Here is a 27408-nt window from a genome sequence, read left to right on the forward strand (position 1 = left end):
GCCGTGCGTCGCGACATCTAGGGCGCGCCGGCCATGGCGGCCCTGCGGCCCGGAAGCAGAGCGCTCCGCCCGCCTCTCTGCCGTTCCTTCTCCGGCGGCGTTGGTCGGCTGGCCCGTGAACGCGGTACGGAGCGCAGGGACGCTGCGTCCAGCCGGGTAAGCGGGACGCCCGGGGACGCTGGTCGGGAGGGAGGCCGCTGAGCATCCCTCACGATGATCATGGACCCGCTATGGAGAGTGCGAACCTTGCTTATTCCCGAAGTTAATTGCTATTTGTATTTAATCAACTCTTGAAGTGTGTATTTTCTCATTGTTGCTTCCTTAAGATTAGTGTTCATCTTAAAGCGGTGGCTCCCGCTTTTGTAGACTTCACGTTGTTTGCAAATGTGCACGCAACGTCAAAGATCCAGTGTGTGTCTGCAACGATAAAGAACGGCAGCAGTTTTGTTGTTGTTGTTGTCGTTCTTTTGTTTTGTTTTTAACCAGTTACACTTCATGGGGAGTGGATGTTTTGTTTGACGGAGGCCTAGGTCTTGAGTCTATCAGTCAGATGAAAATGTTGACTAAGGACGGCTTCAGATAAAACATTAAACAGGGCACATGGCTGCTAACACTTCATTTGCCATCAGGCTAATGACAGAGACTGGAGAGCTGTGTTTAGGCAATAATTAAGGGAGGATAGAAAAAAAAAGGAGATAATTAAGAATTGCAAAATGTGGTTGCTGTGTGAATTTTCATTTCTGTCATGCTGTGTCTCTTAACACCTCTATTATAGCTATGGCTTTGAAGTTCTGTCTAGTCCACAGTTTAGATTTGTTACCTAGGCTTCCAACCTCTGGCTCAGTTCCCTGGCACAAGAAACAAACAAGCCTTCACTCTCTCTAGAAAATAGAACTTTATAGTCCTTGGGCAGAAAAAACAAAATAGGTGTCTGAACATGCTTTGGGAGGGAAAAATGTAACTCGGCTAAGAATTTTCTCAGGGTGAGAGTTTACCCTAGCATTCATTCATTTACTTTTTAAGAAATTGTGTGTGATATGTATGCTGTGGAGTTGGGAGGACAACTTTCTGGAGAACTTTCACTCCTTCCATGGTAGGTTCTGGGAGTGGAACTTAGGCTTTCACATGAGATGCTTCTACCCTCTGAGCCATCTTGCCTGACCTTCCCCAGCCAATTTGGTGAACTAATGTTGGAAAAAAAGATCAACAAGGAGAAATCTTTGAAGAGTCTTGCTGGGGTGTGGTGGCTGCACGCCTTTAACTCACAAGGCAGGCTGCTCTGTGTAGCAACTTCAGGGGAGCCAGTGCTACAAAGCGAGACCGAGACCCTATCTCAAATAAAACAAAACAAAAAGTAAATCTAACCCAGGGTCTGAGTCCAGATGGCACACCTGTGCTGTTCACCCGTTGGAAAGCAGCTGTGGGGATGACCGTGGCTGGGAGCGCTCCAGAACCTGCCCAATTCTCCATCGACTACCTGTGCTGTGTTTAGGCTCTAACTGTCCCATTATGGTAAATACTAAGTGGCACAAAAGAAAGCAGTTTTGCCTAAGGGCAATTTATGTGTTAATACTTTCTTGTCTCTTGAGCTATGAAATGATTGTAAGATAGATTGTTGCCTTGCAAAGACACTTTGTAAAAAACAAGTCTAAAAAGTAACATTGCAGCTGGGCATGGCAACTGCCTTTAATCCCAGTATTTGGGAGGCAGAAGCAGAAGGTTCTCTGAGTTTGGGGTGAGCCTGGTCAACAGAGCAAGATCTACACAAAAAAACAAAACAAACAAACAAACAAAAACCAATCTTGAACAATCAAAAACAAACATTTTCAAAAAGGAACATTGCAAACAAAGCTTTTCAATTAAATAAATGTTATACTAGCTTATTCTGCATATCTTTCTTTAGCTGTCTTGCTTTAAGGAGACCCATATGTTGGTACCTAACAGAACTTCATTTCTGGTTTCTTTGTATTCGTTGCTTTTGAGTTTTGTCTTTGACACAGTCTTGTGTATCCCAGGTTGACCTCAGACTTTCTGTGTAGCTGAGGATGACCTTGACCTCCTCATCTCTGTCTCTATCTTCCCAGTACCCTAAGGTGTCCACCAGGCAGGGTTATGCAGCTCTAGGGACTGAGCTATATCATTAAGGGGGAATTTTGTTGTTGTTTTGTTTTGGGTTTTTTGTTGTTGTTTTTTGACAGGAGTTTCTCTGTGTAGCCCTGGCTGTCCTGGAACTCACTCTGTGGACGAGGCCAGCCTTAAACTCAGACAGAGATCCACCTGCCTCTGCCACTTGAGTGCTGGGATTAAAGGCTTACATCACCATACCCTGCCAGGGGGTGAATTTTTAATGTTTATTATTATTTATTTATTTTTAAAGATTTTTATTTTATGTGCATAGGTGTTTTATCTGTGTGTAAATGCAGAGACTAGAATAGTGTGTTGGCTCCTCTTGAACTGGAGTTATAGATGGTAGTCAGCCCCTGTCTTACAGTCTCTATTGCTATAAGAGACACCATGATCACAGCAACTCTTATAAAGGAAAACATTTAATAGGGTAGCTATTAAATGTTCAGAGATTCAGTCCATTATCATCATGGTGGGACATGGCGGCAAGCAGGCAGACGTGGTGCTGGAGAGGTAGTTGAAAGTTCTACATCTTGCTCAGGTGACAGGAATTGGACTCAGATACTGGGCGCGTGCACGCATGCGGGTGTGTGTGTGTGTGTGTGTGTGTGTGTGTGTGTGTGTGTTACCTCAAAGACCTCCTCTACAGTGACACTTCCTCCATCAGAGCCATAACTACTCTAACAAAGCCACACCTCCCAATAGTGCCATTCCCTGTGAGCTTATGGGGGCCTGTTACATTCAAACTACTGCAGCCCCCTTTTGGGTGCTAGGAATTGAACTTAGGTCTTCTGGAAGAGCAGCTTAAGTATTCTTTTTTTTTTTTTTTTTTTTTGTTTTGTTTTGTTTTGTTTGTTTTTCGAGACAGGGTTTCTCTGTGTAGCTTTGCGCCTATCCTGGAACTCGCTTTGGAGACCGGGCTGGCCTCGAACTCACAGAGATCTGCCTGCCTCTGCCTCCCGAGTGCTGGGATTAAAGGCGTGTGCCACCATCGCCCAGCACAGCTAAGTATTCTTAATCACCAAGCCATCTCTCCAGCCCAAGGGGTAAAAGTTTGATAAGATATAGGACTTTCACACCATTTACATCATTTACAAAAGAAAAAACTGAATAATTATATACTCAGCAGGCCTGTTGTCTACTACAGGAGCCATGGCTTCCTGACATGATATGTATTTACTGCTGTGGCATTCCTCAAAAAAATTAGTCTGCCAGGTATAGTGGTTCATGCAGATAATCCTATCACTCGGGAATCTAAAGGGGGAGAAACAGTTAAAAGCTAGCCTCAGCTACATACAATTCTGAGGCTATATGAAACTCTTTCTCAAGACAAAAAAGTCACTTTTAGCTTCATAAAATGTTGGTGATCAGTGGTGGTGTGTGCCTTTATTCCCAGCATTTGGGAGACAGAGATTGTGTGGATCTCTGAGTTCAAGGTCAGCCTGGTCTACAGAGTGAGCTCCAGGACAGCCAGAGCTACACAGAGAAACCCTAACAACAACAACAGAAAGCCTTCCTTTTTCTATTCTGAGGATTGTTTATTGTGGTTTAAACTTTTCTGCAATAGGAGAACATTCTGGACCTTTTATTTTTTTATTTTTGTGTTTTTGGTTTTTTGAGACAGGGTTTCTCTGTGCCTGTCCTGGATCTTGCTCTGTAGACCAGGCTGGCCTTGAACTCACAGAGATCTGACTGCCTCTGCCTCCTAAGAGCTGGGATTAAAGGTGTGCGCCACTGCCACCTGCCATTCCAGACCTTTGGGCCTGAGTTTTCAAAGAACAGGCCATTTTGATCACTTTTAGAGGTAGCAAAGGACAACTTGAAATACTGCACACAGACACAGATGGGGCGCTTGATGAAGCCACCTCTGCATTTTTGAAAACCATGCCCTGCGATGTGTTGTTGCTGAAGCATCAATGGAGTCTTGTGTCTAGTAATGACTGGCATTTCCTGTGTGGGTCCCTGTGGTGCCAGGGGTACGGACTACTTAGCACACACAGGTGACTGTGGAGGCAGGGCTTCATATGGTCATTTGTGTTTCTTAGTGTCTGAAGGTAGCAATGCAGGAAAAACAGGCTGCCCCACCCCCACACCAAATGTGGATTCCTGCAAAACCTTACTGTATTACTGTAGCCACCACTTCCTCCACCTCTAGAGAACACAGAAGGAGTTTACACAGCCTGTAGCTGGAGACTGGGCCCCTTGAAGACAGTACCTCTAGGGTGCCTAGTTCTTAGGAGGTATGGGAGTTGGAAAAAACCACCAATAAGATCTTTAGACAGTGTGCTGGATAGTTTTATGTCACCTTGATACAAGCTAAAGTCAAATGGGGGGGGGGGACCGCAATTAAGATCAGGCTGTAGGCAAGCTTGTAGGACATTTTCTTAATTAGTGATTGATGGGGGAGGGCCCAGCCCATAAACAGCATCCCTCTGTGGCATCTGCATCAGCTCCTGCCTCCACGTTCCTGCCCTCACTGCTTTTGATAATGAACTGTTATATGGAACTGTGAGTGAAATAAACCCTTTCCTTTCCAAGTTGATTTTGGTCATGGTGTTTTGTCACAGCAGTAGTGACCCTAACTAAGACAGACTGCAATGCAGTGTCCACCTGCAGAGTAGACCTGGACCTGGACAACTAAGACAGACTGCAGTGCACTGCAGTGTCCACCTGCAGAGTAGAGCTGGACCTGGACAATTAAGACAGACTGCAGTGCACTGCCCACCTGCAGAGTAGACCTGGACCTGGAAAAACAAAGATAATAAAGCAGTAGACATGGAGGACTCCAGGGAGGAGAGACCTACTGTGGTCCTAATGTGCACTTTCCTTTGCAGATGGCATTCAAGATAGCAGGAGGTTCTGTGACAGTTGCTTTTTCTAGTGTTAAAGCTTTGCGTGCCTGATGGGGTAGTCTTTGTGTCGGCTGAATTTGGTTTGCTGGTTTATATAGCACCTTTCTTCATGCAGTAGGGGCTGGGGTCCTCACTCCAGTGCAGGCTTTGAGCTCTCATCTCAGAGGAGCCTTGTAAATGGAGAAGCCTCTGGCAGGTGTGCCCAGGCCCTGTTGTCCGTCTCCCACTGTGGCTTTAGGCTGTACCGCACTGCCTGGGAGGAGGGAGCTGGGAAACAGGGCAAGACTGCCAGGCTGGCTGCCTCTCGCACATGGTGGATTCTTGTCTGACTCCCTGCAGGGTGCATGGCCTCCCTTCCCACGCACAGCCCTCCTGTCCACGTTTCAGGAAGCCAGGCATTATGTTCTCACACTATCAGAACTTCAATTACAGTAATTATTCACTCTACAAAGGGAGGCTTCTTTTACAAAAGAGGTTTCTCCCTCCCCCAAGCCTCTTGCTTTCTTTCCTAATAGCACCTGCTTGGTGAACAGAGACACAAGTATTTTCATGTAGCAAAAGCAGAGGAATTAACCCATCATAGTCAAAGATAAATATCTCTAAAGTTATTATGCAAAACAGGACGACTGGAACTTTTCTTACACAGGTTCATCTGTGGAAGCAGGTGATCTGTCACCACTAGATCCGTCTGAAGAAACCACTGCTCTGCTGGCCACTCCTTAGGCTCACTGTGCTGTGCCGGCCGTTAGGAAGAACAGTGCTTGCTGGGGCAGCCCTTTGTTTGTTTTTGATACAGTGTCTCCTTGTATATCCCTAGCTACCCTGCAACTAGCTATGTGGACTGGGCTGGCTTGGAATTCTTCTTGCCTCTACCTCCTGAGTACTGGGATTAAAGGTGCACATGGGGTGGTTCTCGAACATTTTCTGATGCGGACAGAGTCTCTAAGAAAGGGGCATGTTTCTACACAGTGAAAATGCTCCTTGTAGCCAGGCGGTGGTGGTGCACGCCTTTAAGTGCTGGTGGCCACCCGGCACTTGGGTGGCAGAGGCAGGCAGATCTCTGAGTTCGAGGCCAGCCTGGTCTACAGAGTGAGATCCAGGAAAGGCACAAAGCTACACAGAGAAACCCTGTCTCCAAAAACAAAAAAAAAACAAAAAAAAAAAAAAAAAGAGAGAAAAGAAAAGAAAATGCTCCTTGTAAGGGTTTGAAGCTATGAGCAGGAAGTGCAAAATGAAGCCACTGTGCCAAGTGGTTGAAGGGCAGCCTGGGCTGCAGGGCATGGACTGTGCCGGGCTCCTGAAGTGTCCAGCGGTCTTCAGCAGCAGTGGCTGTGTCAGCACTACCCACTCCCTGTGCTCCGTCTCCCCTGGCCAGGCTTACCTTCCCGCTGCTCCCACTAGCCCTGACCTGCCTGCCTCTGCATCTGCGGGCAGCAGGAACATATCCTAAGAACGCAGCCGGTTATGGCAAAGTCACTACCTGGAGGGATCAGGGAATTCCTCCAGAGGAAGCCAAATCCCAAGGAGTTTTTGGTGTTACTCGGCTTGTTATATATCAGCTGTCTTCTGTTATGAAAATCATGTGTGCCTTCATAGATTTCCCAATTGACTTTTCCCTAAGAAGGGCTAACAGTGTGGACTGAACACTCTCTGGACACACACATTCCAGGTATTTGGAGAACAGCCTCAGGAAAGGCTTCCTTTGGAATCAGATATCTCCCTTGGCCACTTTCAAGGATAGCAGTAATAACAGTCCACATGCAAGTCTCCTGATTTAAGGTAAATTCCACAAGGAGACACCACCTAGGTCAGGTGGACGATAAGTAATAGCTTTACACAATTTAGCTCGGACCCTCCTTTCTTACAGCTTTACTAACTTTATAGACCTTTAACTCCTTACCTAACCACTTCTAGGAATATTTAGATAACTTTCTGTGCTGACAGCTATGCTTAGCCAGAACCCCAGTTCAAGCCTCCTTGTAATTATCATTGGCAGCATCCGGCCAAGTCCATCCCCAGTTGAAGGAAAGTACCTTATCAGAGATACCTCTGTACTCTCTAAGAACAGACTTAAGCATCCAGACTATCTGTTTGAAAAGGCCTGGCGGATGTGCCAATTAAGCTTTACTTCCTCCTTTCCCAAACCTTACCTCTAGTTCCAGATCTCCCTTTAACTATCACCAGAGGCATCTAGCTGTACACAGGTTGCCTAGCGACTGAGCACACATTCCCCCACCCTGCAGAAAAATGGCAGATAGCTTGGACAGATAGGAGCCACAGGAAAATGAAGACAGTTTTATTTTCTCCCATTGACCTAGCAACTTATAGATTTTTAACATTTTCTACCAATCACGTTTAAAATTATAGTTGAGCACATAAGAGCCCTCTTCTTAGATATTACCTGAATTTAGCCTTTGGTTAATTCATTTCCCCATTGGTCACTCCCTTTGGGGTTGCAAATGATAACTAACAGTTATTGCCTCCCTATGTGATTCTTATCACCCCTCCATTTGACCCTGGAAGCCTGGTTTTGCATTGCTAAGGGAATACTGCTTGTAAGTGTATATATATACCGGGACTTCCAGGGCAAGGGAGAATGGAGAGGAGAAAAGAGAATGGAAGAACTAGACGGGTAAGAACTTGAGAGGAACAAACTGAGATGGGGAAGAACTAGACTGAAGGGCTAGAAGAGAGGACTAGAGGAATGAGATGGAAGATGAGGAAGAGCCAGATGGGGAAGAACAAAATGGGGAAGAGCCAGGTGAGAGAGAAGGAGACGGGAGAGGAGCTGATATGGGAAAGAACTAGATGTATGAGAACCTAGAAGGGGCAGAACTAAGATGAAGGAATTTAGATAGAACCTAGAGGGGACAACAGATAAATGTATAGAGAAATTGGACAAGAAAGGAGCTTAAAATGAGAGCAGAGTACTGCCGGGTGGTGGTGGGGCACGCCTTTAATCCCAGCACTTGGGAGGCAGAGGCAGGGGGATCTTTGTGAGTTCGAGGCCAGCCTGGTCTACAGAGAGAGATCCAGGAAAGGCGCAAAGCTACACAGAGAAACCCTGACTCAAAACCAAAAGAAAAAATGAGAGCAGAGTATGAGCTTGTAGAGAGAAAACTGACAGAATAATAAAGTGTATGGACTAAGGAATTTCGTGTACATAGATCCATTTCTTTTCTTCAAAGATTAATCATCAGCTGGTTGTAGATTCTTCCCGGATCCTGGGAGGGGACTGTCGAGGGGCTGGACCCCATAGTCACCAATATTCTGCCTCATCCAAAATTGCCATGTGTGGTGGAGTGGTCTATATGAGTCAGCCTGGCCTGGGGAGGCGGCTCAGTGGTGAGGTGCTTGCTGCAGAAGCCTGGGGTCCGAGTTCTGATCCCCAGAGTCCATGTGGAATTTGAGTGAGTGTGACTGCTTGTCTGTGATCCCAGCCCGTGGGAAGCAGAAATGATCCCTGGAGTAAGCTGGCTCCCCAGAATAGCTGGAACTGAGCTTCCAGTCCAGTGAGAGACCCGCGTTAGTGTGCAAGGTGGAGAGCAATAACAGAAGACACCCAGTGCCAACCTTGGGCCTCTGCATGACAGTGCACAAATGTGCACACACACACACACACACACACGCACACACACACACACACACACACACGCACACACACACGCACACGCACACAAAGAAAGGGGAAAGTAAGCCTTTGGAATGCTAGAGAGATGGCTTAATTGGCCAAGTGTGTGCCACACAAGCAGGAAGTCTTAGGTTTGCACCCATGTGAAAACCCAGTATGCCTGTAATCCTGGTGGTGGGTGAGGACATGGAGACAGGTAGATCCATGAAGCTTGTTGGCTGGCCAGCCAACTTACCCATTTGATGAGTTTCAGGTTCAGTGAGAGGCCCCATTTCAATAATAAAGGAGATGAAAATGATCAAGGAGGCCGCCTGACGCAGACTTCTGACTGCCAGTGTTGATAGAATCTCATCCAAAATGGCACATGTGGTGGAGTGGTCTATGGGAGTTAAGCCTGGGCTGGGGAGGTCGCTCAGTGGCTTAGGCATGGGTGCTCACACCTCCAACTGTCCATAGCCACACAAACAAGTACACAATATGTGCACAAAGGTAAGCCACTGGGGGCTAGGACTGAGGCTCAATGAAAGAGTGTTTGCCTTGAATGGGTAGGGTCCAGAGTTTGATACCAGCACCATTAAAACAAATAATAAAGAAAGAACTATTTGGTTAGCCAGGTGGCTCAGTGGTTAAGAGTACTGGCTGCTCTTACAGAGGGCCCAGGTTCAATTCTCAGCACCTGTATAGCTGCTCACATCCACCTGTAACTCCATTTCCAAAGGATCTGACCTGTCTTCTGGCCCCTACAGGTACTAGGCATGCATGCTGGTAAAATACCTTACACATAAAAATAAACTTAAAAAATTAAAATGTTTTTATTTTGGATTAGGTGTTGTGTGTGTGTGCAAGTATGGGCATTTGTAGAAACAGTGCAGGTACCTACAGAGGCCAGAGGAATCAGATCCACTTGGAGCTGGAGTACTAGGAACAGAATGTGGGTTCTGTGGAAGAACACCAAGTGCTGTTAACCACTGGACCATTTCTAGCCTCACTGCAGGGTTTTCAAAGAAAGCATTTAGGAGAGATTGCTTTGGCTGTGGTCTGGAGTAGTATGGGCGGAGGTGCAGAATGTCAAAGGTGAGGGCAGTGTGGACATACTGGTCCCCATGGTAATGGTATTTACTTAGAGGGATAAGTAGGCGTCTGCCTCAGCCTCCCAAGTGCTGGAGTCACAGACATGCACTATGCCCAGTGCCCAGATCATTCTTGTTTTGTTTTGTTTGTATTAAAAATATGTAGCGCCAGGCGGTGGTGGCATATGCCTTTAATCCCAGCACTCAGGAGGCAGAGCCAGGATCTCTGTGAGTTCAAGGCCAGCCTGGTCTACAGAGTGAATTCCAGGACAGGCACCAAAACTACACAGAGAAACCCTGCGTCGAAAACAACAACAACAACAACAACAAATATGTAGCAAAACACTTGCATGAGTCTGGTTTCAATCTTTACGACTACAACAATTAATAAATAAATAGGAAAAGCTTCAGAGGGCTGGGCATGTGCTTGCCCAACATGTGTGTAGCACTGCTGAGCTCTATCCTCATCTTTCCTGACTTGATTTTGAACTTGCAGGAAGAGCCTTTGTTTTATTTTTATTTTTTTTATTTTTTTATTTTTTTTTTTTTGAGCCTTTGTTTTAAGATGGTTGATATTGGGTTCAATTCCCAGGACCCACATGGTAGCTCTCAACTCTCTGTAACTCCAGTTCCAGGGAATCCAACACCATCACACAAGTATATATATACAGGAAAAACGATAAACATATAAATTAGACCTAACAAGCACATAATTGCTGTATTTTAAAAAAGATTTTGAAGGATTTATTTTTATTTGTTTATGTGTATATGAATGTTTGGTTGGAGCCTCCAGCTCCACGCTGCACAGTTCAGAAAGTCCCATTTCTCTGTCTGTCTGTCTCTCTTCCCCCTCTCCAAACCCTGTCCACACAGAGAATCTCTGAACAAAGGGAAGGCACCAAAAAGCCCAGTTCTGCATTCTTGGCAGCTGCTACTGCTTCCTCCCCTGGAGTTGCCAGCAGCTCAAATCTGTCTAAATGCTCAGTTTTTGACTCTACTTGGGGACAAACCCAGCTTATGGTGGACACGTCATCACCCCTCACCTACAGCTTATAAAATCTCCCTGCTATAGTTTGGGGGCAAGACTTCTCTGGCCTCTGGAGAACCCACCTGGAAGTTGCTTTGCTCAGTGCACCTGTTATACTTTTAATTTCAGCTTGATCCGGCTTCCTGCACTGGGGGCGGGGGAGCAGCAGAAACCCTGTTAGTGAATAAATATATGTGACGTGTGCATGTCTGCTGAGTCCTGAAGAGGGTGTCTGGCTCCCTTGGAGCTGGAGTTACAGATGATTGTGAACCACAGAATGAGGTTGCCGGGTCACCTGAAAGAGCAGCACATACTTTTAGTCACTGAGCCGTCTCTCCAGCTGCCATTTAACTCTTGACAGGGTCTTACTATGTAGCCCTGAGTAATCTGAGACTCACTGTGTAGATCATACTTGCATATCTGTCTACCTCTGCCTCTGCCTCTGCCTCTGTCTCCTCAGTGCTTAAGAGATTTTTTTCATTAGGTTTTTTTTTTTTTTTCTCTTTTCTCAAGACAGGCTTTCTCTTGTAGTTTTGGAGCCTGTCCTAGATCTTGCTCTGTAGACCAGGCTGGCCTCGAACTCAAAGAGATCCACCTGGCTCTGCCTCCCGAGTGCTGGGACTAAAAGCATGTACCACCACCGCCTGGCCATTTTATGTTTGTTTGTTTGTTTTTTGTTTGTTTTTTGTTTTTTGAGACAGCATTTGTCTGTGTAACCCTGGCTATCCTAGAACTCACTCTGTAGACCAGGCTGGCCTAGAACTCTGAGATCATTGTGCCTCTGCCTCCTGAGTGTTGGGATTAAAGGCGTGTGCCACCACCACTTGACCTTAGTAGTTATTTTCAGAAGACCAAAGTACACATACATGCACACACATACACGCCTACACACGTAAGTTTTTCTTTTGTTTTTGTTTTTTTAGATGTACTGGGGGTAGAACCAAGAGCCTTGGAAGTGCTAGGCAAACCCTCTTACCACTGAGCTACATACTTGGTCCTTTTATTCTTTTATTACACTTACAATTTTGAAACAGTGTTTACTGAATTGTCCAGGCTAGCTTCAAACTCTGATCCTGCTTCAGCTTCCTAGCTGGAGTTACAGGCCAGCCTCCTAGGCCTGGGCTCCTTCTCTGTCAGGATGTAGAACTGTTTTAGCATCGTTTGGTGAACAGTATAATGATGTTAATATTTATTAAGCCAGGTGTGGTAGTGTCTACCTCTAATACCAGCACTTGGGAGGCTAACTGAGGGAAAAGGACTGTGAGTCTAGCCTGGACCACATAGTTAGATGCTGTCTGAAGAAACAAAAAGGAAAACAAAACAATTAGTACTATAACACTTTGAGCCGGGCGGTGGTGGCGCACGCCTTTAATCCCAGCACTTGGGAGGCAGAGGCAGGCGGATCTCTGTGAGTTCGAGGCCAGCCTGGTCTCCAAAGCGAGTTCCAGGAAAGGCGCAAGGCTACACAGAGAAACCCTGTCTCGAAAAACCAAAAAAAAAAAAAAAAAAAAAAAAAAAAAAAAAAAAAAAAAAAGTACTATAACACTTTGTTTGCAAAGTGATTGGATACTTTGTAGTATAAATATATATCCACAGTATAAACCCACAGAATAAGCTAACTAGGGTCTTGAATAAATGCAGGCTGCTAATTTTATAACACCAGGGTTGGCTTCAGTTGCATGTTAATCCCATGTGTTTCATTGAAGGTCTCAAGATTCTGCCCTCCAAGACAGTCTTGCCATGATTGGATAGGACCCCCAGATAAATATTCAAACCTTCGTCCAGTTCATTTTCATATTCCTGAAAACGAGTCCCCCTTGGAACAAAGGCTTAGAGAATTGAGACAAGAAACACAAGAATGGAATCAGCAGTTCTGGGCGAACCAGAATTTGAGTTTTAATAAGGTAAGTGTGGGATTCAGGTCCATGAAGAATAATACCTTCACCACTTGGGGGTGCTAAATCCCCAGCGTTTATGTTGCTCCTGTTCTGTTTGTGTTGATGCATTCCTTTAATCCCAGCACCTGGGAGTCAAAGCCAAGAGGATCTCTAGTTTAAGGCCAGCCTGGTCTTCATAGTGAGCTCCAGACTAGCCTGAGATACATAGTGAGACCCTGTCTCAAAATAAATAAAATAAAAATATTTTGTTTTAAGCCATTGTGTAACTAACTGTATGGAAGACACCTTGCCGAGTCATAAGTCACAGAGTTTGAGGCTTTCTGGGAAGAGAAGTAGCAAAGGGCCAGGACTGATTCCTGTCCTGAATGGTGTTCCTGTTCATGAGAAGTCACTGGCATAGGTTGTCACTTATGAGAGCATGAGAGCTCATGATTTTATTTATTTTTATTTTTTAGACAGGGTTTCTCTGTGCAGCCCTGGCTGTCCTGGAACTCTCTGTAGACGAAGCTGTCCTCGAACTCAGAGATTTGCCTGCCTCTGCCTCCTAAGGGCTGGGATTAAAGGCACGCACCATCACTGCCTGGTGAGAGTTCAGGATTTTTAGTGACTTACTCATAAGCTGCCTGAGAAGCAAGTGTAAATATCCTAATGGAGTAGGAAATATAAATGGATTCTTTGTTGTATTCTGTAGCTACAACTTCCCAAATACATTGAACATCTTGTTTTCAAGTCCTCCTTCAAGCTGGGTGTGGTAGCGGCACACACCTGCTATCCCAGCACTCTGGATCGGGAATTCAAGGCTGGTCTCTACTACACATCAAGTTTGAATCCATCCTGGGTTATGTGAAAGTTTCCAATACTAGCAAGAAACCTTAACCAGGTTGAGTGGCTTAAAACAAGTTCTGACGGCAGCTGGAGAGATGGCTCAGCAGTTAGAGCACTGGCTGATCATCTAGAAGACCATTTTCAGTTCCCAGCACCCACAGGGCAGCTCACACCTGTAACTCTTGTTCCAGGGGGTCCAGTGCCCTCTTTTGGCCTCCTCAGGCACTGTGTGTGCATACAGACACACACATACATAAAATAAATCTTTAAAAAGTAGGCTTTGAGGTGTGATGTTCCTCAGGAAATCTACCACAAATTTCTCAGTATTGTGCTCTAGCTGAGAGAAGCAGGAAGCTAGGAAAGACATGCTGTCTTTCTCCTTTTGTTTTTGGTATGGAATTAAACCTAGGGCTTTGCACTGGGCAGGTGCTCTACTAGTGAGCTACAATTCCAGCCCGCTTTAATTTTTGCCTTTGGGATGGAGTCATGTTAAGTTGCCCATGGTGCCTCATACTTTCATATTCCTGCCTCAGCCTCCCGAGTAGCTGGGTTACAGGCATGCACCACCGTTCTTGCTAAGAAGAGAGTTGTTCGCTGAGTTTTAATTTTTGTTTGTTTGTTTCTTTCTTTCTTTCTTTTTTTTTTCCGAGACAGGGTTTCTCTGTGTTGTTTTGGTGCCTGTCTTGGATCTTGCTCTGTAGACCAGGCTGGCCTGGAACTCACAGATATCCACCTGCCTCTGCCTCACTAGTGCTGGGATTAAAGGCCTGTGCCACTGCCGCCCGGCTAATTTTTTTTCTTATTTTGATGTTTTGAGACAGGGTCTCATGTAGGCATGGTGGGCTCAATCGTGTAGCTGAGGATGACCTTGACCTGATCCCCTTGTCTCCAGTCCTCAAGTTCAGGGAGTTGAGGCATGTACTAAACGCCTGGCTAAGAGAGTTCTGATGGTCATCTTTCAGGAAAAAGAAGAATTCATTTGCTCAAGACTGCAAGCTAAAGGCTCAGTCCTGCGAACCGAGTCAGGTTAGTACGTTTGTGCTGTGTTACTGTTGGAAGAAAGGTTGTTGAGAAGGGGCATAACAGGTTTCTCTGCCTGCGCAGTAAGCCAGATCAAGTCAAACTGAAAGAGTATGACAGCAGGTTTATTTGAGCAAAGCAACTCCCGGGTGAGATCTCCAGTCCCAGAGATTGAGGCCAGAGAAGCCACGCGCCCAAACTAAAGCAGGGAGATTATATAGGTTGTAGACAAGGGGTGATGACATGTCTGCTACAAGCTGGGTTTGTGCCCAAGTACCGTCAAAAGCTGAATGCTTTAGGTGGGGATTTGAGTGCCTGGCAACTTCAAGTAGCCCCCAAGAATGCAGAACTGGGCTCTTTGGTGCCTTCCCTTTGTTCAGAGATTCTCTGTGTGGGTGGGGTTTGGAGAGAGACAGGAGTAGGGCTTTCTGGATCATGCAGAGGTGAGCTGGAAGTTCCACCTAACGGGGAAGCAGAGGGCAGACAGCCTCTGTGACCTTTACTTGCTGTCTTACTGGCCTTCGGGAACTTCCTTTCCCGTGTGTGTGTGTGTGTGTGTGTGTGTGTGTGTGTGTGTGTGTGTGTACACCTATGTGTACCATCAGGGTTCCCACCAGCTCCCGGCTCCCTCTTCTCCTTCCTTCAGGTGATGTCACAGCCTGTCAGAGTTTAGGTCTTCCTTTCTCATTTGATTTTCTTTCTTTATGGTGCTGGAATGGAAGCCTGGGCCTTGAGCATTGTGGGTGAGCACTCAGCCATTGGACTGCACAGTCCTTTGTCCTTCTGATGAGTGACTTCAGACTAAGGTCATGAGGCCTCTGTAATCTCCCAACCCTCCCATCTTCCCAGCTCTTCCTGGATTCCTGAGTGTTCTCAAGCCAGAAAGCAGAGAGCTGTCTCATAGCCTTCCTCTGAATCAGGCCAGAGGAACTGGGTTTCCCAGCATTTTGCTTCTCTGTTTTGTAACAATTGTTGAAGTTCAGGCCCCTGTTAATTCTCTGTCTACTGCAGCTTCTCAGTTTTCCCCAGCTTCTGATCTTTTTTATTTGTTTGCTTTGTTTTTTGAGGCAGGGTCCCACTTTATAGCTCCTCTGACTGTCCTGGAACTCATTCTGTAGACCAGGCTGGCCTTGTGTGGGAGTCCAGCTCTTACCTTTTGAAGGTTCTTAGGTGGAGGAGAGAGGAATTAAGAAAATATCAGTATGAGTGACCTAGACGACAAGAAGAAAAACACAGGATAGCTTCGGGAGGGCCTGGGTCAATATCCAACTGCCACTTCATTTAGGCAGAAGGTCTTTTTATAACAATGCCAAGGGGCGGGGCAAAAGACCTCCCCCTTGCAAAATCAAAGCACACTATACAGCCAAGTGTAGACCCTTCCAAACACCTGGTAACGACTCCTGTGACCAAGTCGTCTTCTTATGCAGCCCTGCTGAGTAAAGCAAGCCCAGATTCTCTGACCCTGAGTTAAGTTCTCACTAGATATCCCCTGTGGCCTCCCACAGCCTTGAACTCACAGAAATCTGCCTGTGTCTGCCTCCTGAGCTCTGGGATTAAAGGTGTGAGCCACCACACCTAGCCCCAGCCAGCTTCTAGTCTTTAAAACAGAAGCCAGCATACTTTTCTCTGTAAAGGGCCTTTGTGGTACCTGGGTATCTGTCAGCACTGTTCAGCCTGCTGTAAAGAATACACACAGAGGGCTGGAGAGATGGCTCACAGGTTAAGGGCACTAACTGCTCTTCCAAAGGTCCTGAGTTCAATTCCCAGCAACCACATGGCGGCTCACAGCTATCTGTAATGAGATCTGGCACCCTCTTCTGGCCAGCAGGCATACATGTAGACAGAACACTGTATACATAATAAATAAATAAATTAAAAAAAAAAAAGAATACACACAGAGGACTTGGGTTAATTTATAAAAAGTAGATTTGACCTCTAAATGTCCTTTGTCAACCCCTGCTTTAAACCTGTTCTTTGCACTGTAGCTAGACTATTCTACCCAAAATGCACACCCGACACTCCCTTTGTGGGCTGCTGCTGTTGTCGAGACAGTGTCTCACTATGTAGCTTTGATTAGCCTTGAATTTGGAGATCTGAAGTGCTGGGATTAAAGTGTGGCTATCACACCCAGCCCTCACCACAGGCTTTTGGCCTCTGTGGCCACAGAACAGCTCCACTACCTCACATCTTGGTCTTTGTCCATCTCCTAGGACAGGAAAACAGACCACAGGCTGATGGATTTGCTTGTTTGCTTTTTGTTTGTTTTTTTGAGACAAAGTCTCACTATGTAGCTGGGGCTGGCCTTGAATTCATGATAGTCTTTCAGTCCCACCTACTCCAGCACTGAAATTAAAAAGGGTGACACCACACCTGGATTGCCATTTCTTTTGCTCAGAATAGCCTTGGCCAGCGGGCGGTGGTAGTGCACATCTTTAGATTTTTTTTTTTTTTTTCCTGTAGTTTTGGTGCCTGTCCTAGATCTCACTCTGTAGACCAGGCTGGCCTAGAACTCACAGAGATCCTCCTGGCTCTGCCTCCTGAGTGCCGGGATTAAAGGTGTTTGATCCCAGCACTCAGAGGCAGGCAGATCTCTGTGAGTTCAAGGCCAGCCTGGTCTACAGAGTGAGTTCCAGGACAGCCAGGGCTACACAGAGAAACCCTGTCTTGAAAACAACAGCAACAATGAGAATAGCCTTGGCCATTTTCCCTTAGTGTTGAAGCCTTAATAACACTCCACACTGTTTGTTACGCAGATGCCTACTGTCAGATCTCCTAGTGGACAGCCCAGAGCCACTCACCTCCCACGCTGAGTGAGTCTATCATTGGTTTCTTTAGCCATCACCCTCTGCTGACCCCTGCCTGTCCTGGTTCCCCAGAGGAAGAGCTGAAGGGTAGTGGTCGGAATGCTACCCCCACTTCTATTGCTCTGTGCTGACGGCTGGGGTCTTAGTGGGCCAGCGAAAGAAGAGGGTGCTGCACCCTCACACTGAGTGTGGGAATGAGTGGGGTCGTTTGTCCTGACTGAGTGCCAGGCACTGTGCCGAGCCCTTCACATGTACCAACCACAAAGACCAAATACTGTGTGGTGAACCTGAGGCTTAACTGCGGGTGACGGCTGCCCAGCCTGAGACGCACAGTGAGGAAGGAGGCGAGGTTCTGCTCAAGGCCGTCAGGTCTGCTGACCACCTTGCTGATCTCATCAGTTCTCAGTCAGCTGTGTGTATGTGGTGTGTGTGTGTGTGTGTGTGTGTGTGTGGTGTGTGTGTGGTGTGTGTGTGTGTGTGTGTGTGTGGTGTGTGTGTGGTGTGTGTGTGTGTGTGTGTGTGGTGTATGTGTGTGTGTGGTGTGTGGTGTATGTGTGTGTGGTGTGTGTGTGGTGTGTATGTGTGTGGTGTGTGGTGTGTGTGTGTGTGGTGTGTGTGTGGTGTGTGTGTGTGTGTGTGTGTGTGTGTGTGTGTGTGTGTGGTATGTGTGTGGTGTGTGTGTGTGTGTGGTATGTGTGTGTGGTGTGTGTATGGTGTGGGTGTGTGGTGTGGGTGTGTGGTGTGGGTGTGTGTGGTGTGTGTGTGTGTGTGTGTGGTGTGTGTGTGGTGTGTGTGTGTGTGTGTGTTCTTCCCCCCCAATACTCACATATGTGGTAAAGGGGGTGTCTGTGGTCTACCAGATGGTGGTATCAGGTCAGCTCATACTGTGGTATTGCATTCGAGATCGGCCATTCTTCTAACAGGAGAATTGTTTTGACTCCTGTGAACATGACAATCTTATTAGTGACTCTGCTGTGTACTGAAGGAATGGTCTTAAGTAATATTTATAATTAATTTCGCAATGAAAAAGGACAGACTGTCTGTGGAAAGGGACAGTACAGAATCACCACTCTGGCAATATTCAGAGTCACGTGGAGCATATATAATCCCAGTTGGGTGGGAACAACATGGTTAATTAGATGTTTCTGGAAACTGCTGAGCATGGATGTCAAGTTGCTCACCACAATGACAGCTCTGGGGAGATTCACGTCAGCTAGCTGGATACAGCCGCTCCATAATGTGTACATACTTAAAAACACCATGTTCTGTCAAGGTGAGACAAGCGTTCCCAGCTGCGGCAGTTGGGATGGGGGAGGGGCACAGTAGGGAAGAGAACTCAGCTGTCCAGAACACACTTATGCTGCGAAATACTTAACACGTGGGCTCTTTAGAGGCTCCCTGGAGCCGAAGGCAAAGGAAGTTTGTCTAGTCAGTTATATTGGAAAAATGAACTGCTTTTGACATCAAAAAAAAAAAAAACTAGATTTATTCCTCTTAGAATACACATTCCAAACAATTTTTAAAGTATTGGGTATCAGTTTCTAATAGACTTCAGAGCTAAATTCAGCATTTCTAGTGATAGAAAGTCAAGTTGAGCCAGACAGTGGTGGCACATGCTTTTAATCTCAGAACTTGGGAAAGGCAGGCAAATGTCTGTGAGCTCGAGGCCAGCCTGGTCTACAAAGCAAGTTTCAGGACATTCAGGATTGCTCAGAGAAACCCTGTTTTGAAAAACAAACAAACAAACCAACAAAAAATCATGGAGCTAGAGAGATGGCTCAGTGGTTAAGAGCACTGGCTGCTCTTCCAGGGGACCTGGGTTCAATTCCCAGCACCCACATGACAGCTCACAACTGTCTGTAACTCTAGTTCCAGGGTTTCTGACACCCTCACACAGATGTACATGCAGGCAAAACACCAGGAAACACAAAGTAAAAATAAATTGTATATATATTAAAAAAAAAAAAAGACTCAGTTTTTCAATGGATGGGACCTAGGTCCCAGAGTCCCCTTTGAAAGCACACAGCAGTGACCCAGGGGCCTCCTACTCATCTCCACCCTAAAGATTATGCCATCTGCATCTGAGGACACAGGAGACACAGACCCAAACATCATCAGCACGGGGACGGAAAGCACTGACCAGCTGGGGCTCCCGTGGGGGGACTTCCCAGCAGGCACTGGCTGAGCAGGCTCAGTGGATGTTGAGGACGTGGGCATCCTAGGACTCCTTCCTAAAACTCCTCTCTTGAGCTGTCTTGCTCTTTTTCTTGGTGTACTCTGGCCTTCTGCCTCCCTGTTTATTATTCTCTCCAGTGATGCCAAACCCCAGGGCCAGCTTTCAGCCATGCTGGGCCTTGGATCAGCAGACAGAGATGGGATTGTGTTGAAAGAGCCTGGCTGCTGCCATGGAAACAGGGGATGGAGGGGGCCCAGAGGGGTGGCCAGACAAAGGGGTCAGTGTCCAGGAAACACACACAGTTCACCATGAATGGCAGATGGGTGGTGTTTGTAGCCAAGATGACATGGGCCATTGGGACCTTTAAACAGACTGCAACCAATTTGCCTTAATAAGAACACCTATGGACAGTGACTGAGTGTGCAAAGAAGGAGCTGCTAGCTGTAACCAATAGTGCATCCACGCAGTGGGAGGCAGTCTGCTTTCTGAATTCATATGGACGTTTTCACTCAGGCCTGGTAGAGTTGCTTTGGTGGCTGGTGGCCGCCTCAAGTCCCTAGCCCCTTTCTAGATCTAGTGTACCCATTATGACATACAAAGAAGACAGCAGTCGCCACGAACCGTCTCCAAGAAGTCCTTATGGGGCAAACCGTGAGTTCTGCAGGTGTCCTAACAGGCTTCCTTTAATTGCAAAGTGGGGATGTCTCGCTGCCCAGGGATTGCAGACGAGGTAGACAGCCGGCCACCGCGGGCTGAATGTTCTGCGAATTCTGCTGCTGTGTGGGAAATTCACCGACTGACTCCAAGTGCAGGAAGCAGAAACGCCTGATTTCAGTTGTCGACAGTGGTCAGGAAAGAGTTCTTTCCCCCCTTTTCTTGACTGCACAAGTGTTGGTGCATCCAGAAAAGAGGGAGCCATGGAGACAGATCACTTTGTCAGATGGCATTTGTGAGACACCCACACATTTTCAGTAATGATGCAATGAATTGATTTTTTTCCTTCTCCATCCCTCCATTATGGCTCCCTTCCTCCTCCCCCTCCCTTCCTGTTCCCAACCCTTCTCTTTACCTTTTCCTGCTCCAGTGTTCTTTATGTTCAGTAACAAGAGGCAGAGGTGGCGGGATGGAGCAGAAATGACTTGGCAAGCTTTGATGGGCTTCCTGCTGTCTGATCACTGGCCTGCGGGGTTGGGGTGCGGTGACCCTAGGTCTGAGAGCCCCTGGGGGAAGCATCAGGTGTGGGCAGCTCTGCCTGCCTCCACCCTGCAGTTGACCCTTCCCTGTGCACACTGAATGCAGCAATGACAAGCCCACCTAGATTCCCCTCACCCCTCCACTACTGCCAGGCCTCAGAGACGCACGCCTGTGAGAGGCTGTGCCGGGAGAGAGAGGCTGTGCCGGGAGAGGCTGTGCCGTGGAGAGGCTGTGCCGTGGTGAGAGGCTGTGCCGTGGTGAGAGGCTGTGCCGTGGTGAGAGGCTGTGCCGTGGTGAGAGGCTGTGCCGTGGAGAGGCTGTGCCGTGGAGAGGCTGTGCCGTGGAGAGGCTGTGCCGTGGAGAGGCTGTGCCGGGAGAGGCTGTGCCGTGGAGAGGCTGTGCCGTGGTGAGAGGCTGTGCCGTGGAGAGGCTGTGCCGTGGAGAGGCTGTGCCGTGGAGAGGCTGTGCCGTGGAGAGGCTGTGCCGGGTGAGGCTGTGCCGTGGAGAGGCTGTGCCGGGAGAGGCTGTGCCGTGGTGAGAGGCTGTGCCGGGAGAGGCTGTGCCCTGAGAGGCTGTGCCGTGGTGAGGCTGTGCCCTGAGAGGCTGTGCCGTGGTGAGGCTGTGCCGGGAGAGGCTGTGCCGTGGAGAGGCTGTGCCGGGAGAGGCTGTGCCGTGGAGAGGCTGTGCCGGGAGAGGCTGTGCCGTGGTGAGAGGCTGTGCCGGGAGAGGCTGTGCCCTGAGAGGCTGTGCCGGGAGAGGCTGTGCCGGGAGAGGCTGTGCCGTGGAGAGGCTGTGCCGGGAGAGGCTGTGCCGTGGAGAGGCTGTGCCGTGGAGAGGCTGTGCCGTGGAGAGGCTGTGCCGTGGAGAGGCTGTGCCGTGGAGAGGCTGTGCCGTGGAGAGGCTGTGCCGTGGAGAGGCTGTGCCGTGGAGAGGCTGTGCCGTGGAGAGGCTGTGCCGTGGAGAGGCTGTGCCGTGGAGAGGCTGTGCCGGGAGAGGCTGTGCCGGGAGAGGCTGTGCCGAGGTGAGCTGCTGAGACAGGGAAAGACAACGGGAGGACACAGTTCGCATCTCGTAGCCGACGGCAGAGCCTGTCCCTCCAGTGAGGCGGCTTGTGCTGCTGTCGCTGGGGACGGCTTTCCTGTTTGGACAGTCTCTCTCCCTGTGCGGCCCAGAGAGGCTGCTGGAGGAGAGGGCACACCCTTCTCTAAGATCAGCTAAGACTGCCACCCCGAAAGTGTCTCTGCACTGGGCTTCATCCTGGTGCCCTCCGGTCTGGTCCCCCTTTTCCCGGCTGCCTGTGTTGTTCCTTTGAGACCAGCTCAGGTGTCACCTTCCCTGGAACCTTAGGCCTCCCTCCCCTCTCAGGAGACAGGTCCTCTCCACTCCATGTGAGTAGCGTCTGTCTTCACAGAGGCATGCCACTGGCCACTGGGATAGGGTGGGCGGAGCAGGACTTCTGTCCTCCCATGGGAGATAACAAGCCCACCCACCGAGCAGGGTCAGCATACAGGTGGGTGTGTGCTGTGGACATAGCATATGGACCCTGCGAGAAGACTAGCAGGGAGTTAGGGAGGGGGGTGGGCACCTGCCAGTGTGCATGTGTGTGTGTGTGGGGGGGGTGTGGCGGGGATGTTCTCAGAAGAGTCTTTTAGGTGGAGGGGACAGCAGGAAGGCTGAGCCTGAAACAAGCAATGTGAATAGAGTTGTGCGTGGTTAGCACGTGGATACCACAACTGAGCTCACGAGGGCTTGACCCTTCCTCTGTGTGTTAGCACAGACCACTGCCTGCGCCGCCGTGCAGTGCACAGGCACAGAAGACAGGTCATCCGCACCTGCCTGGTAAGAGACAGGCTGTGCTTGAACACACAAGTGCAGCCGAGAAGTGCGGTCTCTAGAGCTGTCCTCGGCGTAGGGCTGTCCAGGCAGGGGTGGGCCTGGAGGAGGCCCCCTGGTTTTGTCCTGCCGTGACGACTGTGTGCATTTCTGCCAGCGTTCACCTCCCCCTTCGGTATCCCCACCTCACTGTCAGACGCGTTCTCTGCTCCACGTGTGGCCTTTGCCAGATGCCTCCAGGCCGTTCTGGAGCTGCTTTTTCCCCCTGGTTTTTTCAGACAGCTTTTCTCTAGCTCTGTAGCCCAGGCTGGCCCAGAATTCACAGAGATCCTCCTGCCTCTGCCTCCTGAGTGCTGGGATTAAAGGCGTGTACCACTACTGCTCATCCTTCATTTTGTTATTTTTGATCCAGAATGACCTTGATTTTATGATTTTCCTGCCCCCATCCCTGGTTTATGTGACTCTGGGTAAGCACTCTGCCAGCTGGAGCCAATCCCAGTCTTACTTTTACTTTTCTTTCGTCCTTTTTTTTTAAAAAATATTATAAAATAAACAACAGCAGTGAAAACTGGGTTGGAGAGGTGGCTCAGCAGTTAAGAGCACTAGCTGCTCTCATGGAGGACCTGGATTCCATTCTCGGCACCCACATGGAGACTTATAAGCAGCTGTAACTCTATTTGCAGGGGCCCAGGACCCTTCTTCTGGTTTCTGTGGGCATCAGGTGTACAAGTGATTCACAAACATACAGTGCAGGCAAAACATCCATACACATAAAATAAACAATAGGAAGTAACTGGGGTGATGGCTTCTTCGGTGGTTAAGCTCTTACTCTTCTAGTAGAGTCTTGTGAGCCGCAAGACTATATTATAGAGATTCGGCTATGTATTAAAGCTATACCTAGAAATTTCAAGGCATTTTTCTAGTGGGAAGCCATTTATCATGGAATATTTGGTGTTATTCAGCTTTAATAGTCAGCTGCTCCTCGTTATGAATCTCTTGTGCTCATAATTCCCATAGAATATATATGTGAGCATCCTGCTTGGGCCAGTACTTGGATAAGGTCACATAGGCAGGGTCTTCTGCCTCTGAGCACCCTGCTCCCTTTTTAGCATTTGATTGAGTATCTGCCTTTTACAAATATCCAAAAGGGGAATCATCCAAAGATAGGGCCAACTCCAAACAAAGCACTGAGGGACAAGTGAGGAGCAGAATAGCTACCAGACCACCTGCTAGGTGCCTGAAGTCCCTGAACTAAGGTAAAACTTCAAGGCAACCTGGCTCCTAGATGCATAGCTTTGTTTCTTGTGCAGAGGAAGCTCAGACCATCCCTTGCCTTCAGGCCTAGTGGCATCACAGACTGAAATTGACTGAAAACAAAGGAGGTTTTTGCATATCTAGGTGGAGTAAAGAGTGAGGCAGAATTCCTGGCAGCAGAGAGTCCTGTGGCAAGGAGAACCAGACAGTTTCTCTGGAGAGGGTAGACAGAACCGCATGGCCAGAGAGAAGAGAGGAAGTCAGAGATTCTGTAGAGGGTTAGGCAGATCTCTTGTAGAGTTTTCTCAGAGCCAGGGGTAAGGAGCAAGGAGAGATGCAGGACGAAGGGACAGAGGACGAAGATGAGGTCAAAAGCATAGGAGCCAACAAAACTATGAGGACAGGAAAAGTGGGCACAGAGAGAGGGGCTGATGGGAGGATGGAGCTGAAGCTGTGTAGATGGACTTTTGTCATAGAGGAATAAAGTGAACGGACAGAGAGCTTGCTGTCATTCATTCCCACACCTGGGCCTCCGGGAAGAAAATTAATAAGAGACTGGACCTCAAAATTTCTGAAAGTAGAGGACTCAGTTTGGTTCCCAGCAGAATGTCATGTGACCCACAGCTGCCTGTGACTCTGGCCTAGGGCCTCTGACACCTACTGGCCTGTGCAGATACTCTACCTACCCACTGTGCACAGACCTACAAATAGATACACACATATACATAATTTAAAAAACAAACTAGAATCTTATTCTTTTACTTGTGTGTGTGTGTGGGGGGGGGGGGTTTGCATGCGCCATAGTTTGCCTGAGGAGGTCAGAGGACAATGAGCGGTAGTTTTCTCCTTTTGCCTTCTGGGTCCCAGGAATCAACTCAGTGAGCCATGTCACAGGTAACCAAGGCTGACCAAACTTCTGACACTTCAGCCTCTACCTGTGGCCTGGGTTATAAATGTGCTCCACCACAAGCAGCTCCTCCTCGAGTCTTACGTTAAGTTGTAATTTATTTCCAGGTCAAAGAGCAGCGTTGGACGCAGAGGAAATGGCTGACTTTTATAAGGAGTTTCTGAGTAAGAATTTTCAGAAGCACATGTGTTATAACCGGTGAGTGTTTGCGTCTTCCCTGAAGTTTAGTTAGCACATCCACATTTGCTTATCTTCTTACCTTAGTTTAAAGCCTTGATGCTTTCAGTAGAGATGGAGGTCACATGATTTTGTGATCTTCACTTTTTGCCGTTTTAGCTAAATTGTCAGCCTCCCCTGTACACGGCGTCTTCTGTGCCCTGGGCCTTAGGTCAGTAAGTGGGTCCCGAAGACGTCCTTAAGTGTCTTTCCCTGGGGGTCCTGGTCAGTCAGGGTGTTGCCTGTGTGGGAACAAGGAGGTCAGCAGAGACCAAAGGCCCCAGGAGAGCCATGCAAGGACCAGTAGGAACGTGTAACCTCATGGAGAGTCAGACAGCCGCCCAAAAGTACATATATTGGACAGCAAAAATGTCAGTGCACACTGTGTCTGTGCTAGTACCCCCTCTGGCTGTGTAAGGTCACATGTGGAACAGTGTAAACGGTATAAACTTCCCTGCCCTGTGCCACACGAGAACACTCAGAACTGGTGGTGAATTACCGTTTTCCGAAGGGCACACGTAGATCTAGGCACTTGTCTCCCCTGGCTGCTGAAACCACTGGACACAAACAGCTGTGGGACGGGGTGACGACAGCCCAGGATGACACACGTGCGTCCCAGCACGTCCACACCTTATGCAGCGGGACGCCACAGTGGCTGCGTCTGCAGGGTGTGTCCTGAGAGATGGGGCTACAGTGGGGTTGGACTTCTGAATCCAGAACAGGACACAGGCAAAGAGTAAGAGGGTGTGTACGTGGGGAGGGCCGCTGAAGACATTTGAAACGGCGGCCTGAAGATGTCAGCTCAGCCCATAATATTGGGAGTCCACAGTGTCCAGTCGTGAGAGATTTGGACAGGGTATCTAAAGATGGGGTGGCTGTGTCCATGAGTTAGTCGATCATTCTGTCAGATTAGTGACTTTTTCTGTTTCTTATTATTTATTTATTTAATTGGAGACAAGGTCTCATATATAGGCCTGACTGGCTTGAAACTTGCTATGTGGACCAGGCCTCTGCCGTGGGAGTGATAGAATTACAGGCAGATGTCGCCATGGTTGGCTCTTTTTTGTTACTGTTGTTGTTTGGTTGGTTGCTTTGGTATTTTGAGAAAGAGTCTCACTCACTGTAGACCATGCTGGCCTCGAACTCAGAGAGTCTGTCTACCTTCGCTTCCCAGGTGCTGAGATTAAAGGTGTGGGCCACCATGCTTGGCCTGATCAATCTGATCTTTAATAATCACCTTAGCTTTTGGTTATATCTGGTAGTTAAGACGCAACTTGAGATTTGCTTTAAAATCTAGCAATGACGGGACTGGGCATGGCCAGAGCGGCAGGACCTCACGGTGACAGTGGGGGCTGGGTGAGCGTCTGCCTCCTTGTCTGGTGGGCCTTACCCTGACCTGGCTCGTCACTCAGCCACAGGGGCCTCTGCCCACTGCCCACTGCCCTCCAGCTCTGGGTGTCTGCTCAGCACAGAGCCAGGGCGCTTTGCTGGCTTTCCCACACATGGCCAGGTCAGCTCCACGACATCAGGAGAGCAGTGACGCGTGGTGACGTTCTGTGTAGGTGGAGTTGAGGGCTCACACTCGGTGACTTGTACTGTCACTCCCTGAGGGCCCGGGCTCCTCCCTTACCTTCTGTACTGAGATCAGGAACTCAGAGGATCCGGCCCAGTGCAAGTGGTTCAGGAGCTCGGGCTGGAATGACCGACTGGTGCCGGGGGCTGCCTGCCGGGGCTAAGCGGAGCCCTTCTTGTGTCCAGTAAGCTCCCCAGACTTCGCCGCAGGTTAGAACCGGCCCCAGTGGGTCGGCTTCCACTGAATGACTTGTAGGCAGCGTTTTCCTTGTACAGATTCCACCAGGGTCTGAGTGAGGGTCAGAGACCTGTGGCCCAGGAGAAGGGGATGTAGAGCTTGGCCCAGTGGGGAGCGCTGTGCCTGGGCACTTCTCTACACATTAGGCCAACGCAGGACACCCTCTGGTCCCCAGGAAGCTGCCAGGCTGTGTTCCATGGTTACCTCTCCACAGTGTCTGTCTAGAATGTTGCTGGGTTCAGAGGGTCTTATGAATCCTTTAGTAAAGGCCAGAGGAAGATTGGAGCCCTCCACACACAGGGAAACTGGCTATCTGTGTGTATGGCCAGCTGGGGAGGTCGGGAGTCAGGGGACCACACCTCCAGGGGAGCTGCTGTCTGGTCAGGACTGTCCCTGTGGTTGACTTGGGGTGCCTCTCTTTCCCTGTAGAGACTGGTACAAGCGTAATTTTGCCATCACGTTCTTCATGGGGAAAGTGGCGCTGGAGAGGATGTGGAACAAGCTGAGACAGAAGCAGAAGAAGACGAGCGGTTAGGAGCCCACCTGGATCTGCCCCGCCAGCACCCAGCTGCCATTCATGAGGACCCTGGAAGTGAGCACAGGTCCCACAGCTTGGCTCGTCCGTGTTCAGGACTTTCCTGACTCTGTATCCCCGGCTGGCTTATTCTCGACGAGATCAACTGTCTATTTGTTGACTGTGTCTTGAATTATACCAATTCAGAATATGGCAGCGTCAAAATATGAATAAAGTTTCACTGAAACAATTA

General features: G+C 48.5%; 1 protein-coding gene and 1 long non-coding RNA gene across 2 annotated transcripts; one reads left to right on the top strand and one right to left on the bottom strand.

Annotated features, from left to right (window-relative positions):
* The first annotated feature begins 24 nt into the window (after positions 1 to 24).
* Positions 25 to 27408, top strand: Coa8 (cytochrome c oxidase assembly factor 8). The gene is made up of 5 exons (XM_006987974.3): positions 25 to 156; positions 12411 to 12608; positions 14390 to 14453; positions 24723 to 24813; positions 27071 to 27408. The coding sequence occupies exons 1-5, from the start codon at positions 34 to 36 to the stop codon at positions 27174 to 27176; spliced, it is 582 nt and encodes a 193-aa protein (XP_006988036.1). The 5' UTR covers positions 25 to 33; the 3' UTR covers positions 27177 to 27408.
* Positions 14291 to 18543, bottom strand: LOC121822498 (uncharacterized). The gene is made up of 3 exons (XR_006063664.2): positions 18433 to 18543; positions 18078 to 18191; positions 14291 to 15658 (listed from the first exon to the last, which is right to left on the bottom strand). It is a non-coding gene; the product is annotated as an uncharacterized LOC121822498 (long non-coding RNA).

This window comes from Peromyscus maniculatus, chromosome 14 (genome assembly GCF_049852395.1).
Source record: "Peromyscus maniculatus bairdii isolate BWxNUB_F1_BW_parent chromosome 14, HU_Pman_BW_mat_3.1, whole genome shotgun sequence".
NCBI classification, from domain to species: domain Eukaryota; kingdom Metazoa; phylum Chordata; class Mammalia; order Rodentia; family Cricetidae; genus Peromyscus; species Peromyscus maniculatus.